This window comes from Chenopodium album, chromosome 12, assembly GCF_948465745.1.
Source record: "Chenopodium album chromosome 12, dcCheAlbu1.1, whole genome shotgun sequence".
In the NCBI taxonomy this organism is placed as follows: Eukaryota; Viridiplantae; Streptophyta; class Magnoliopsida; order Caryophyllales; family Amaranthaceae; genus Chenopodium; species Chenopodium album.
Window position 1 is genome coordinate 3884550 of NC_137845.1, and position 16366 is coordinate 3900915.

Genomic DNA, 16366 nt, shown 5'->3' on the forward strand with positions numbered 1-16366 from the left:
TCAAAAATTTCAAAAGTTACTTGAGAACTAGATGGATCCATAAGAAAAAAAGGAAAAGACCGAAGAAAAATAAACAAGCTACTGAAGGGGAGGAGAAACCCGATATCAAACCGTGGGAGCTATATCCACAAATACTTCCGGATGACTGGAACAAGTTTGTGGCGAAATCAGTTACCGCGGCTGCACTTGTATGTTTTGTTTATATATATATCAGTTTGAGTAGTTGTTTGATGTGATTTTGGTTTACTACAAATATGGATGTTAACATTTCTTGATATGTAGGAAAAAAGTGAAAAAGCTAGAACCAATGCTCAGAAGAAATTGTACAGCCATCATATGGGTTGTAAGACATTTGCGGAATCTAGACCAAAGTGGATCAAAGAGGGTCTATACCCCATAGACAAATTTTCAAAATCTGATAAACCGCTTTCTTCCACGGTCTCCACTTTGGTATGTCGTGCAATTGACTGGTGGTGTGCTATGCATGGGATTGACAAGAACACAGGCAAGTATGTCATGCATCCGGATACAAAAGCAGTAGCAGATGCACTTGTAAGCAATCTAAGCTACTTTTGCTATTATTACACCCTTATTATTAAATATTTTCATATAAACTACTTCTTACTTGGAATTTGTAACTTCTTGTTTTGTTACAGCTTGATCATACATCGGAAGTAATTGAAGGCAAGCTCACTCCAAGCATCGAGAATGATCCTTTTACCTTGGCTTTGGGAAAACCATACCACCCTGGGCGAGTTATTGGTTCAGGAGGGAAACAACTAGGGTGGGAAAAGGTGATGGGTTCAGAATACACTAGATCGGGAAGAAGTAGATCAAGTGTTAATTCACCATATCATTTGGATGACAAGGAAAAGGAATCACTTAAGGCGGAGATGCAAGAACAAATGCAAAGTCAATTCAATGCCATTTTGAAGCACATGAACTTGCCAAACTTGCCGTTACCCTCGATTACCCCGGTGGACTCATGTAGTACTCACCCAGACCACGTCGTGGACGATCTAGTTGTTGAGAGCGAGGTAATTTCATTACAATCAAAATATAAAATATGAACTTAATTGGTCTCTTTAAGAACTTGGTGTAACTATTACCATTGCAGATTCATAGTCCTCCGCATGCAGAGTTAATGAAGATTGCAAATCCAACACCAGAACCTTTCCCTGATCTTAAGGTAAACTTCAGTAGCTAATCATATGCGCTTCTATTAAACTTTCGTCGGTTAGTTCATAACTAATGTCCTTATCAACTGTGTAGGAAGAGACGCCTTGTGAGCTTCTTCACCCTGGGGAAAACAAGGATGGAGAGTTGCCTTTGGTGGGGTATGGTAGCGCACAACCGTTTGACAAGGTCCATTTCAAGTCTAATATTAGTACCCACTATATCTCGGTCGGGATCAATTCTATAGTAGTCGGGTTTGAGGACTTACCACTACCGGTGCCTAGAGAGGAATATGATTTCATTAACCTGATTGATGCGAAAGGTAGCTTTGTGCAATGGCCACGTGATCGGGTGAGGTTGTTAGGAGTGGTAAGTATACACTACTTGTTTTTAATTAAAACATGTCTACATAAACAATAACTTCTAATATGACCATGTGTTTTTATGTTACTAGGTTACAAAGGAAAATCAGCCCGCTAAAAGGAAGAAGGTGGAGAAGCCAAAATCCAAGGATGTCCAACCTCCAAAGATCATGGAACAAGGACAAGGGTCAAAGGGTGAACACTTGTCGAATAAGAGTTCGAGAGCTCCTTCGACTCCACTCGTAGAAGCCGATGTCCTTAAGTCGTTCTCAAAAGCTTGTTATTTTCTTCACAACCGTGTTAGTGAATTACCCATGGACAAACAAATTCAAGTGTTTTTACCTAAGGCATTGTTCCACTATGATGAGGATGCGATCGCATTTATTTCAAGAGTCGATGTGAAGGAATTTCTCACCGGTTCAGAGCTTAACATTTCCATTATTCAAGCGTTCATGAGGTAATGCAATGCTACCATTCCTAATGATATTGTTTTCTTGATATTTCTGAATGAAAACAATGCAAATACTAATAATTTTCCCACATTACTCTTATGAAGGTCACTACAGGTGCTCATTCTTAGTAAACCCAATTCTCAGGCTGCAGTTGGGTGGTTATGCCCCGAGCAGACCTCCGAAACCAGATGCTTACATAACCCTCGTGAGGTGGTAGATTACCTTGCGCGGAGTTTGAAAGAATCAACGCATGCGGGAGACAAGTTCATATTAGCCCCATGCTTTGAGGAGTACGTTTAAATATGTCATAATTTAGTTCTTTGTTAAGTATATATGTTGACGTCTAACACTGATGGATTGTTATTTGGTGAAAATATATATGCAGTCATCATTGGAGCCTTATGGTGGTATGTGTTGCTAATAACACAATCTACTACTTTGATTCAGCTAGTACTTGGCCACCACGGAAGTTGCTAGTGCAGAACCTACTGAATGGGTAAATATTGATTCCTGTTGTTGAATATCCTCACCTAAGTTATTGAGTATTTATGTTTCTCACTTTGAACTTATTTTCCTAAAGTGTGATGAAGAAGCTAAATTGTCGTTCTGTTGCCGGTCCAACGTGGAAATATGCAAAGGTAATGCTTTGAACAGTGCTTTGTTTAGTAAACTTGGCTTCGATTATGGCTATGCATGACTAGGTTACCTTTAATTTGTGTCATGTAAGTGTGCGCAACAAGACAACGGAGTTGATTGTGCCTTATACGTGATGAGGTTTATGTTTGCCATAGTCAATTGTTGCACGGAAGTTCAACACGTTGAGGAGGTATGGGTTTTTTTTTTTTATTCTCCAGATCAATAATTGCTGCCATGGCAGCTGCAGCAGCCCAGGCAGGTGCCCAGGCAGCTGCTGCAGCCACGGCAGCAGCCCAGGCAGGTGCCCAGGCCGCTGCAGCAGCCACGGCAATAGCCTTGGAAGCAGCAGCAGCAGCCACGGCAGCAGACCAGGCAGCTGCAGCAGCCACGGCAGCAGCAGTAGCAGCCCAGGCAGGTGCCCAGGCAGCTGCAGCAGCCACGGCAGCAGCCCAGGCAGGTGCCCAGGCCGCTGCAGCAGCCACGGCAACAGCCCAGGCAGCTGCAGCAGCCACGGCAGTAGCCTTGGAAGCAGCAGCAGCCCAGGCAGGTGCCCAGGCAGCTGCAGCAGCCACGGCAGCAGCCAAGGCAGCTGCAGCAGCCCAGGCAGGTGCCCAGGCCACTGCATCAGCCACGGCAGCAGCCCAGGCAGCTGCAGCAGCCCAGCTAGCTGCAGCAGCCATATGGCAGCAGCGTTGGTAGCAGCCCGGGGAATGTGGCAGTATTTTATGAACTTGGTGCGTAAATGAAAGTGAATTTGGCCATTGTGGTAAAATTTTTTGAACTTGTTGCATAATTGATAGTGAATTTGGTAATGAAGTCATACATTTCATATTTGGGCCATTTTGGGTAAATTGCGTCCTAAAACTAAGTAAATTGTTATTTTGATGTGATTTCAAACCTTATACACCTAAGACTAGGTAATAGTGACATGTTATGAGAAAGAAATAGTCCATTTGATAAAAAATGTAGAAATTGGGCAAAGTAGTAGTCACATATGCCTTATTTGGGCCATTTTGGATGAAATCCGTCCTAAAACTAGGTAAAATGCATTTTGATGGGATTTCAAGCCTTAAACTCCTAAGACTAGGTAATATTGACATGTTATGAGAAAGAATTAATTCATTTTATAAGAAATGTAGAAAATGGGCAAAGTGGAAGTCATATAGGCCTTATTTGGGGCATCCATGTATAAAATGTGTCCTAAAACTTAGTAAAATGTTCTTTTGATGTGATTTCAAGTCTTAGACACCAAATCCTAGGTAATATTGACATGTTATGATAAAGAATTAGTGCATTTGATAAAAAATGTAGAAAATGGGCAAAGTAGAAGTCATATAGGCCTTATTTGGGGCATCCATGGATAAAATGTGTCCTAAAACTTAGTAAAATGTTCTTTTGATGTGATTTCAAGTCGTAGACACCAAATCCTAGGTAATATTGACATGTTATGATAAAGAATTAGTGCATTTGATAAAAAATGTAGAAAATGGGCAAAGTAGAAGTCATATATGCCTTATTTGGGGCATCTTGTATAAAATGCGTCCTAAAACTTAGTAAATTGTTCTTTTGATGTGATTTCAAGCCTTAGACACCTAAGATTAGGGAATATTGACTTGTTTTGATAGAGAATTAGTGCATATGATATGAAATGTAGAAAATGGGAAAAGTACAAGTCATATAGGACTTATAATGGGGCATCAATGGGTAAAATGTGTAATGCTCTTTTGATGTGATTTGTAAATGGCATAATGCTCTTTTGATGTGATTTGTAAATGGCATCAATTAGTCCTAGCTAGCTAATTATTTTAATTTTTTTTATAATAGTCAAGTGTTATATATATAATGTTTGTTTTTTTTTTCCTAAAGGTTTGCGCGATTCAAAGGGAAGGCCCGTTAACAAGCAAAGAAATCGATGAAATTCGCGACATGTGGGCTTATTTCGTGACATTTGATGGCATCTATTAGTATTGTCGGAGTGGGTGCACACACACCAACTTAATTAGTGAGCTTGAGTTTATTAGTTATTAGTATGATGAACATTATTTTAGTTAGTATATGTTTTTTTTATATTAACATTCATTATGATTAGTACGTAGCTATTGATGGTGTTATATATCTTTACACATTTTGTTGTACTTACATATTATTGTTAATTCAATATTACAATGATGTTACTTTTGATATGATATATATATATATGTAATTTTTATTTCATGTTATATATTATATTGTATTATTATTAATAATATTAATATTAATAATAATAATATTATTATTATTATTAATAATATTAATATTATTGTGACAGGTCCCTATTATAATTAAGACATGACTATTTATATTAAAACAGGTCACTAATTATATTATTTACAAATTAATAATAATTTTGGAAAAAAAAAAAAGAGAATGGCAAGCGGTTTAGGTTCAGAACCGCTTCCCATTTGAAGATAATGGCAAGCGGTTTGGCGCCAAAACCTCTTGCCATTACAATTGACATAAGAGTATGTCATGTGTAATGGCAAGCGGTTTTGGCGCTAAACCGCTTGCCATTCTCATCAAAAGGCAAGCGGTTCTGAACCGATTGCCATTTAAATGGTCATTGGCAAGCCCCCCATTAGGGAGCGGTTCAAAACCGCTTGCCATTGGGGGGTTTGAACCGCTTCCCAATTTGTTTTTTCTACTAGTGTGCCTTAATCCCCGGAGAAATTCTGAGTATGCCATTTCGTCCGGAAGATTATGAATTTGGGCTTTTTCTTGGTTAAATCTTTGGACATACGAGCGTAGTCCTTCATTCTTTCCTTGAACAATTGTTGCCAAGTTGAGACTTGTCTTTCTTGGTGGGATGTTGTATGAGAAATTTCCCACAAACAACAAACTGAGGGTAGTAAAGCAATTTATGCATCCGGCCGGAAGGCTGTTAAACCAATCCTGGGCCACCCCCTTAAGAATGGCCGGGAAGCATCTGCACCATGTAGCATCATCTACACTTTGCAAGTACATCAAATTCCTGTACGAGGTAATATGTTCCTCTGGGTTGCCCGTACCATCATAGGCACCAACTAATACACTCTTCACTTTTGCTGGCTGAGGGGACGTTAGTATGTCTTGCGGGAAAACGGAGGCGGCTTATCTCCCAAATTCAACAAACGCATCTGCCAATCAATGGGCTGAGGCTGCGCGGACGTTCCAGCCAGGTAGGGAGCCTGGCCGAACACCTGGCCATACGACCCATATTGCCCAAAGACTTGGGGAGTTGGCTGTATCAACCCATTGAGTACTTGAGGGGGCTGATATTGTGATGGCTGAATTGGTCTGGGAGTAATGGTATGAGCGACTTGACTTCTGCTGGAGACGGCCGTGTTGGTGTATTGAGAGAAAGATTGGTTGGAGGCTTCATCCGGCATGGTTGGGGTAGAGGCCGTGTCAGAATATGCGGCCCTCTCCCTTTGCCTGTGCCGAATGTAATCCCTTGCGTCTTTGAAACGCTGTGACGGCTCAGTCTCAACTCTTGTCGGCTGTCTGCCCCTCCCCCCAGCCGACTGTGTTTTCGCCAATAGGCTAGAGAGGTTGGTCCCTGGGACTCGGGGAGACCTTCCATGCGGACGACGGAATGGGGTATTACCAGCATCAGTTGCATTGGTCTTGTTGTGTGTTTTCTTGGAAGTACCTCTTCCCCCCTTTCGCTGGGTAGCCGCCAACTCGTTGCGGAGCTTATTCAGCTCGGCCATTAGGGTAGCTGGGGTAACAGGAGGTTGTTCGGCCTCTTCAAATGAGGCAGTCAAAGGATTGCTTGAATGTATGGTAGTACGTATGTCTTCTACATATCCGTCCTCGCCTGGACGAGGACCAGAATTAGGTGTCTGACCATCTATTGCCATAACGGACGAGTATCCCCACAGACGGCGCCAAATGTTTCGGGGTTTTTTGTGATTCCCTCGGATACTGGTCACGTTCTGCCGACAATGAGACTTGGACACCTGCAAAACAACGAATATTCCGGTGACCGGAATATTCGCCTCCGACGATCAAGTTAGTGATCGGAAACCGGAAAAGGCTAGAGAGAGAAAGTAGAGAGAAGTTGGAGCTTTTAGTGCTCTATATTTATGTTACGTCAAAATCCCCCCTCCCATCATAAATGATTGGGGTATTTATAGGGGTAGGAACATGTGCCCCTCTAAGGTTTATAACCTAGAATTTCGTGACATGATTGGCTGCGCAATCAGAGGTCGCCACGTGTCATGAGGGGGCGTCGTTTTACGGCTTTCAAGGGTTTCTCGGGATTTGGGCCTGAGGTCATCAGGGCCTTTTTCTCTTTCTGATGTTGTATTTGAGTATTGAAGGTACTTGACATGTGGCACCCTGTCAGGTGGACACGTGTCCCTCTCTCATAGGGCCACGTGTCGCCTTCTCATTGGGCCACGTGTCACTATGAGATTGGGCCACGTACCTGGGTATTTTTACCCTAAACACAGCCCACTCTAGGCATTTCCCACCTGATAAATATCTTCTCCCTCCTTCGATTCTGCTCGTCATCATAATTAAGGGGATTTTTGAAAAGAGAAAAATCATTAATATGTTTTTGATTAATTGATGTTCACACTTTTATTTATTTTTAAGAATTACTTTTTCCAATTTTGAATTTCGAAAGACAAAAATAGGAAAAAAAAATGATGATGTCATAAGCAAATTGGAGGGAAATTTTTAATAATAAAATAACATGTGTACACAGGTGATGTAAGTGGTTTTTTCTTTAATTATAGTTATAGATAGATTGATTGGTTCTCAAATACACGAACCGTTAGTATTATAGTATAGGGGTACCCCGTCCATGTGTACACAGTGATGAATTTGGGCTGAAAGCTCAGTCATAATGATACATTGATACGATATGATTGGGCCTAACGAGCCATAAAGTGATACGCTATTCTTCAGCATTTGGCAACAAGATCAATTATTCAATTAAGCCAAGAATAACAAGTGCACCGATGACTTTTCAGTTTTCACTATTTGAAGTGCCTATTAGACTCGTGTATTGTGTGCGTTAATTTGGTAATTGTCATTCAGGTTGAAAGGTCATTTCAAATGATAAATACATTTAATTTGGGAATTTGTGGGTCCTTAAGTTTGGCTATATTTTTATTCACATCTTTATTTTATTTGATCATTTAATTTTAATTTTTTTTTTTAAATAGAAAGATCGGGATATACGGAAAAAAAAAAATTATATTCGTTAATTACATTTTAGGTATTTAAAATATATTGCAAAATTTGCTACTAAAATTATAATTCGGACACAAAACCATTAGATTCCTTCCAAATTAAAATACTTTTTTTTTGGGTGTTAGGGAGGGACAAGCCTTGAAGAAAACAAACAACAAATCGAAAAGGAACACAAACTACAACTACTAAGGCTTGTCTAGATCAAATTGAGACCAAGCCAGACCACTCATGTTCTCCAATTAAACAGAATGAAGATCCTTAAGGACCGCCTATAACATCACAAGCTTTGCTCCTAATACACCCCAAAATTGGGTACAATTTTCTTTTAATACGTATACATGTATAACATAAAATTTAAACTTCTTCCATGTAGATTGATTACAAATAGAAAGATTCCCAATCTATTTACTAGAATGATCTTATTCAACTGGAATCTTGTATGTTTTTTGTGCATTGTGCATTTGTACCCATGGAAAATTAGGCATATTATTATCATAATGGATTCTATTAGATTTGGCTCAATGTATAGAGTTTTAAACTTTATCACATAAGATTCTACAAAGTAATACTTCCTCCGTTTTTTTTTAGTTGACAGCGTTTGACTTTTACACTGTTCACACAACACGTTTTGACTCGCTTTTGTGGTTTATAGATACGATAAAACATATTCATGTGGGATATTGTTTAATCATTTCAATGTATATTTTATTAATATCCACTTTTTATAATTTTACAATGTTGATAATTAGAGATATTAATTGTTAAAAACATGTGTTGGCAAAATAACATTACCCTAATTTTAAAAATAGTTTGACAAAAATAAAATGAAGAGAATAGGGTCGGTTTTGTTCAGCTTAATTTCAGTTCACTTCAGTTCAGTTCAGCCCCCAATCAGTTCAGTTCAATTTTTTCAGTAAATCGGAATAGTCCCTAAATTAAAATAAAAAGAAGATAAACTTGATAGGCTATGTATGTTTTTTTTCACAAAATAACGTTAATCGTACAGTACTAGTAAAAACTAAGGGCCTATTTACTCCAGCTTAATTTCAGTTTAGTTTAGTTTAGTTCAATTCAGCTCCAGTCAATTCAGTTCAGTTCAGCTCAACTCCTAATTTCCCTCTCTCATAAAATATTTATTTCAGTTCAGTTCAGCTTCAATCAGTTCAGTTTAGTTCATTTCAGTTCAGTTTAACTCCAATCAATTTAGTTCAATAAATATAAACATGTCCTAAAAAGTAAAAGTAGGTGAAATGTAGAGAGCCACAGTAGTATAGTACTAGCCTACTACGACTTTGTTTGTTTTAGAAAGAACAGAAAATGAGGAAAAATCCCTCTTCTCCTTGGAAAAAAAAACTCTTCATTACATCAGAGTTTAGAGTTTTTCAGTTTAAAATTTGACAATATAAACACCATTCGAGACCACCTTATTTGTCGGCTCACCCCTTCTTCTTTCTCTCTCCTCCAAGTTTTCAACAATTTCCTCTCTTCTCTTCTCTGCTTTCTTCAACAATGGATGCCCTAGCTGTTACACCTCGCATTCCTCTCTCTCCTCATCACCACCGTCGGATTTCCTCCCTTTCAATCCCAGCCGTTCATCTCCGACGCTCCAATCAACCTCTTCGTCTTCTCTCTCCTCGACGCTCTCTCTCCTGCTCCGCTGTTTCTTCTCCTTCGCTTGGTGATTTTCAAATTAATTGATTGATTTTTTTGTTTTTTTGTTTTTTTTTTTTTTAATTTTAATTAATTGATTGTTTGATTGAACAATGCAGTGAAGAATTCAGCGGAATTCATTGAAGCTGCGAAAGACGGGAATTTAATTCCGTTATATCGATGTATTTTTTCCGATCATTTGACTCCGGTTTTGGCTTATCGTTGTTTGGTGAAGGAGGATGATAGAGAAGCTCCTAGTTTTTTGTTCGAGGCTGTTGAACCTGGTTTTTTGAATTCTCATGTGGTATCAATCAACCAATCACATTTTCTTTTTATTTTTATTATTGATTGTGTTATTTCGCTTTCAATCTTTGTTTCATTTTTTTTGAATTTGATTATTGTTGAGCCCATGAACAACCCACATGTGAGCATTCTTCTTGTCCCACACTAAACACTAAAAGGGGGAGTGTAGTGGTTATGAAATTCCACATTGAAAGAATTCAAGAGTTACCACCACAATATAAGGCTAAGGGGCTACTCCCCTCATTGCCATATGGTTTTGAGGTGGAACCTCCTTGGTCTTGTAAAGTGGTGGACTTGCACTCTCCCGTGACGGGTGCGGCCCAGACCCGTATTTAACATGGTATCAGAGCAAGGCCCACGATTGGGGCCTTGCTAAAGTATACTGGGCCAAAAACACTATGGACAGCTCACATGTGAGGGGGAGTGTTGAGCCCATGAACAACCCACATGTGAGCATTCTTCTTGTCCCACACTAAACACTAAAGGGGGAGTGTAGTGGTTATGAAATCCCACATTGAAAGAATTCAAGAGTTACCACCACAATATAAGGCTAAGGGGCTACTCCCCTCATTGCCATATGGTTTTGAGGTGGAACCTCCTTGGTCTTGTAAAGTGGTGGACTTACACTCTCCCGTAACGGGTGCGGCCAAGACCCGTATTTGACATGGTATCAGAGCCAGGCCCACGATTGGGGCCTTGCTAAAAAGTATACTGGGCCAAAAAAACACTATGGACAGCTCACATGTGAGGGGGAGTGTTGAGCCCATGAACAAGCCACATGTGAGCATTCTTCTTGTCCCACGCTAAACACTAAAAGGGGGAGTGTAGTGGTTATGAAATCCCACATTGAAAGAATTCAAGAGTTACCACCACAATATAAGGCTAAGGGGCTACTCCCCTCATTGCCATATGGTTTTGAGGTGGAACCTCCTTGGTCTTGTAAAGTGGTGGACTTGCACTCTCCCGTGACGGGTGCGGCCCAGACCCGTATTTAACAATTATTGATTTTGTTATTTCGCATTTGTTCATGTTTTCTGTGAAGTGAATTGTGTTGCTCATGCCTCATGCTATGGGGCTCACCTCAACCCACTCAATTTAGTTGCTTCCGATTTTTGCATAAGTTTTAATAATAAAAAATAAAAATAAAAAAAATAAATTGTATGACACAAGTGTTGCATGTTGTAATTAAGAAGAGCTGATATGATTAAATTAAAATTAATATTGGAATAGTGTTTCTTATGATTAGTTTGCTTCATAATTATACTCCGTAATTATAATTATAATTAATGTGCATTATTTGTGAAGAAGCAATATAAAAAATTGTTACTCCGTAGTTGGTCAGCCAGCTCTAAATGTCTTTTATGCTTTTTCATACGAGTAATAAGTTAATAACAACAGAAGCTGCAAAACTGTAGAATTTTTGTGATGAATATTGATTTTTTTTTTTTTTTTTTAATTTTTTTTTTTGGGTAGAGTTTATATGTTGAAAAGACTTGTTTACATAATAATTAGTGGGTGATATTGGGATTTGTAGGGACGATACAGCATTGTTGGGGCTCAGCCGAGCATGGAAATTGTGGCTAAAGAGAATTTGGTGACAATGATGGATCACCATGAAGGGAAGAGGACTGAGGAGTTTGTTGAAGATCCAATGGATGTCCCAAGGAAGATTATGGAGCAATGGAAGCCTCAGCTGATTGACGAGCTTCCTGATGTCTTTTGTGGTGAGATAATTTGAATGATTTGCTTTCTTTAAGGTGTTTTTGATATTACTTGATTTTATACTGATTGCTTACCTTTTCTAATCTTTAGACTGAATTTACAACATGTTATTGGCTTAATGCTGTGATGTGATAATTTCTTGCATAGAAGAGGCTGTATTTTCTGTAATTCTGAATGTAAGAGGGTGTAAGACTAAATTAGTAACCCGATTCTTGGATTTAAATGAAGTACGTGAACAGACTGTTATTTATGGTTTAAGGTCTTGAGATGTATACCATTCATCTCTCAATTATTATTTACATCATGGCGGGATTGGTTTACTTGGAGTGATGCTCACGTTTGTATGCATTTATGTACTCATTAACGGTTTTCTAGTATTGAGTTTTTGCGTTCGATCTGGCAAACATTTTATACTTTATTCGAATATTGTCGTTTTCTTGAGTAAGTTACGGTGGTTGTTTCTGTTTATGAAACGTCAGCGTGTCATGCAACCAATTCATGGCGTAGGATATTGGCAAGTTATTCCCATAAAAAAAAAAAAAAAAGGAATATATGTTTCCAAGTATATATGACATAATTGCATTGACATACGCAATAATTGTTGTCTTTTCACGTGCTTAAAATGACTATTGATCCTAATGATCCTCTTCTTTGAGGTTTGTTTTGCTCTGTTACCGCATAGCACATCTCTGTTACATTGGTTTAAGAAACAGTAGTGCACATTATTGTGTAGTCTTAGAGCATTGAGTTCCCTATTTTTACTTGATTTTATCTTTGTGTGATCCCTATCTTTCACTAATACCTTGTATCTGACTAGCAGTTGTATAATATAGCATAATCATGCAAATTTCAATTAATTCTATGATTTATCTGCATTTAAGGTGTTGAAAAATAATCTTTTGTCCACAAAAAGTAACAAATTTTACTATCGCTAATTTGCTTCTAGAGAATAAATTCTCTTCATTACCTGGAGTATAGAGCAGAACCTACGCTATAAGTATGTTCATATCGCGTATTCTGATAATTTGATGTCTGCAACTTTATGCTAGGATGCATGACTTTATGTTGTTGTTAATCGGTTAGGTGGATGGGTTGGTTATTTCTCATACGACACGGTTCGTTATGTGGAGAAGAAGAAGCTCCCATTTTCAAGTGCTCCTCATGATGACAGGAACCTTCCTGACATGCATCTAGGATTATATGACAATGTCATTGTGTTTGATCATGTGGAGAAGGTATGCTTATGAAGGTTATGTTTTTCCTTTTCCACTAGTCCTGGACTCATGGCTGCACAACTTTTTTTTTTTCTATTTATCATTATATATATCTTTTAAACTGAAGTTGATAGTCTTGTAAAAATGGATACTCTGTATTTTTTTATGTATGGAGGAATTAATGTACTTGAACAAAGATAATGGATACAATAGCAAGGATTAGGTGAAATTCTCTAGCTGTAATGGTTAGAAAAGTGAAAGTGACATTGATTTTGATTGTGGTTTGGGGTGATAGGTATATAAAAAAATTACATATGTTAGGGTTATATATGAAAAAATATCAGGACAACTATAGTATCTCCTCAATATTGCCTTGGATTGCTTTGTGATCTCAGAAAGCGTATGTGATACACTGGGTTCGTGTGGATCGCTTTTCTTCTGCAGAGGAGGCTTATAAAGATGGAATTAACCGCCTAGAGTTTTTGCTGTCAAGGGTGCATGACATAGTAACGTGAGTAGTTTGTCAAGTTTTGTGTGTTATATAATATCATATGACATTTTGTCTTGTTTTATATGCTGTGCTTGTCTCTTTGTGCATTTCAGCCCAAGGCTGCCCTCTGGCTCCATAAAATTACAGACGCGCCTATTTGGTAGCACACTCAAGACGTCAAATATGTCTTGTGAAGAATACAAAGAAGCTGTTTTGCAAGCCAAGGAACATATCTTGGCTGGTGATATCTTTCAAATAGTATTAAGTCAACGTTTTGAGAGACGTACGTTTGCAGATCCGTTTGAAGTATATCGGGCATTGAGAATTGTTAACCCAAGTCCATATATGGGATATCTACAGGCATGTATTACTTTTTTTTGTATATGTATTTATACATTTCTTTATGGCCACCCTTATACTTACCTCTCATTCATTGTTACATGTCAGGCAAGAGGGTGTATTTTGGTTGCCTCAAGCCCTGAGATTTTGACTCGTGTGAAAAAAGTAAGTTTTGTTGATGTTATTTTTCCATTTCTAATTATTGCTCTTGCTCACTCCATGCTTACTCAATTTTTTCCTTTGCTGTTATCGGGTTACAACATTTGAATCTTTATATAATAATTATCAGTTTCGATAGTGATGTACTAATGCTCTTTATCATAGTTGGCATACTAGCTGTCACATGTGTGTCTTAGTAGCCATTTCAATTCCATTTTACACTTTGTATCAATGCTTCTGCATCTGTGCATTTTGCAGGGGAAGATCACTAACAGACCTTTAGCCGGAACCATTAGAAGAGGAAAAACACCAAAGGAAGATTTAATGCTGGAAAATCAGCTTTTGAATGATAAAAAACAATGTGCTGAGCACATAATGTTGGTTGATCTGGGGAGGAATGATGTTGGAAAGGTTTTTTCATATCCTACTGCAATTTTATTTTATTTTTTTTTCAAATTTATTTTATGTGTGAATCGTTGTGAATAGTGTAATAAAATACTAGCACTATCTTTGTATTTGGAATAACATGTTAAAGATCCTTATTTTTCCTCCTACGATATTTATGATTTGGAATCTGATGATTACTGTTCGAACAGGTCTCTAAATTTGGTTCTGTGAATGTTGAAAAGCTTATGAATATTGAGCGGTATTCCCACGTGATGCATATCAGTTCTACAGTGAGTAATTCTCTCCTTAACCCCCCACCCCCCCAAAAAAAAAAAAAGGTCTCTCCTAGTTTTGTTAACCGTTTGATTATTTCTCAGGTGACAGGGGAAATGCTTGACAATTTAACTAGTTGGGATGTTTTGCGTTCTGCTTTACCTGTTGGGACAGTTAGCGGAGCACCAAAGGTGCCCCCTCTTACTCTGCTCCTGCTTCTCTTTCCTGTCCTCTTTTCTTTTTTAAAATGATGTTATCCTTCATGTCTGTCTGAGTTTGTGAGTTAAATTTATTGGACAGCTTTTGCATGTAGGTTGAATGTGGGATGCTGTATTGCCTGGTTGTCTAGTTCATTTTGTATGTCAAGACTTTGAAAAGGGAAAGTCTTCATCTGTGTAGTAGGCAGCTATAAATGTTTTAGTCCAGAAAAATCTGTGTAACTGAAAAAATAAATCTTTGTGAAACTTCTATTTTTATTCCAAATCTGATCTGAAAATCCCCTTTTCCCCCTCTCCAAAGAAGTTACTGAAGAAGTTGCTGACATTCATATGATAGAAGTACCAGTAATTATTTGATATTTCTAGGCTAGAAGTCATAGACTCATAGAGTGTTTAGTAGTTTAGTCTATTTTTAGAATTCTAACGTTTGAAGGATTCATGAAATCAATTACCATTTTATGCACTTAAGGTTCTCATCATTTGATATAACTGAAACCTGGAAAAATCTTTTTGGGACATGATATCCTGAACACCGTCTGTTTGAATATATGTATGTGTGACAATGTAACATGTATACTTACAATCTCAACCCCTGTGGGAATCCATCTGAGTTACACTTTGAATTTTATGTTGAAGTCTAGCTTCTTTCGATGACATTGGTCCATAAGTTTTTATATTGCCTTGAGGTGTCCTCCGTTTGCTTATTGTCCATTGGCACAATGAACAGGTTAAAGCTATGGAGTTGATAGATCAGCTTGAAGTCAATAGACGAGGGCCATATAGTGGTGGATTTGGTGGAATCTCATTCACCGGTGACATGGACATAGCTCTTGCTTTGAGAACTATGGTGTTTTCAACTGCCACACGATATGATACAATGTATTCATACAAGGATGCTCGAAGAAGAGAATGGGTGGCCCACCTTCAAGCTGGGGCTGGCATTGTTGCTGACAGTGACCCTGCAGACGAACAAAGAGAGTGTGAAAACAAGGCTGCTGGCCTTGCTCGTGCAATTGATCTCGCTGAGTCATCTTTCTTGGAGAGGGAATAGAAAGTGTATTATTGTTTGCCTTTTGATGTCAAAGCTGCAACAAGTGTTGTCTTCAAAGGTAGTTATTTAGTGTCAACCATTTAAAAATAGGTGGAAATCACAGCAATAAAGACCATGCTATTGTTACCTGTGCATTTTCAAATGTGCATGGCATTAGTGGCTTCGCGCTGTGAATTTAGGGAGGAGGGATTTAGGCTTTTTGTGTTGTATGTTGATATAGATAGAAGTTAATGTATCATTTGTATGCACAAAACGTTTGGTAATAAATGGAATCCAAGCTTTTTGTTTAACTCATTGCATAGAATTGGTCTCTTTTTTCTCGAGGCTTTACTTTCATCGACTGTTTAGTTGGTTGGTTTGGTTTAAAACATTTACGATAAAATGATTTTCCTTTGGTTGGTTTACAAAAGGTGAAAGTCAATCTCCCTTATCTTTTCATTTTAATTTTCTTCTGAGCAACCAAACAAAACAAAAGTTTGCAATCATGTATCACCTTGAAAAAAGTAATTTCCTTTGAAAATGTTGTGTTTTTTTTTTTCTTTTTTGTCAAACTAATTGGAGCCTCAGTGCAAATGTGTTGCTTCTATGCTTGTGTAATTCCATATGTTTGGAAGAAACTCAAGAAAGTCAATATTGCTGGATATACAAAATGAAAGGAGATTCTTAGCACGGGGCTCCAAAGTTTTGAACTAGTATCTGAGGGTTAAGGGAGCG

The 16366-nt window shown here is 38.2% G+C and overlaps 1 protein-coding gene across 2 annotated transcripts; it reads left to right on the forward strand.

Annotated features, from left to right (window-relative positions):
- The first annotated feature begins 9143 nt into the window (after window positions 1-9143).
- LOC145571664 (anthranilate synthase alpha subunit 2, chloroplastic-like) lies at window positions 9144-15944 on the forward strand. 2 transcript variants are annotated; one of them, XM_081630692.1, is made up of 11 exons: window positions 9145-9524; window positions 9616-9800; window positions 11334-11523; window positions 12605-12756; window positions 13131-13246; window positions 13339-13585; window positions 13673-13729; window positions 13982-14134; window positions 14320-14400; window positions 14488-14574; window positions 15329-15944. In XM_081630692.1, the coding sequence occupies exons 1-11, from the start codon at window positions 9356-9358 to the stop codon at window positions 15650-15652; spliced, it is 1761 nt and encodes a 586-aa protein (XP_081486818.1). In that variant the 5' UTR covers window positions 9145-9355; the 3' UTR covers window positions 15653-15944. The 2 variants fall into 2 exon arrangements, with proteins under 2 accessions (XP_081486817.1, XP_081486818.1); XM_081630691.1 differs by having other exon boundaries at window positions 9144-9524; window positions 13339-13729.
- Window positions 15945-16366: the final 422 nt, after the last annotated feature.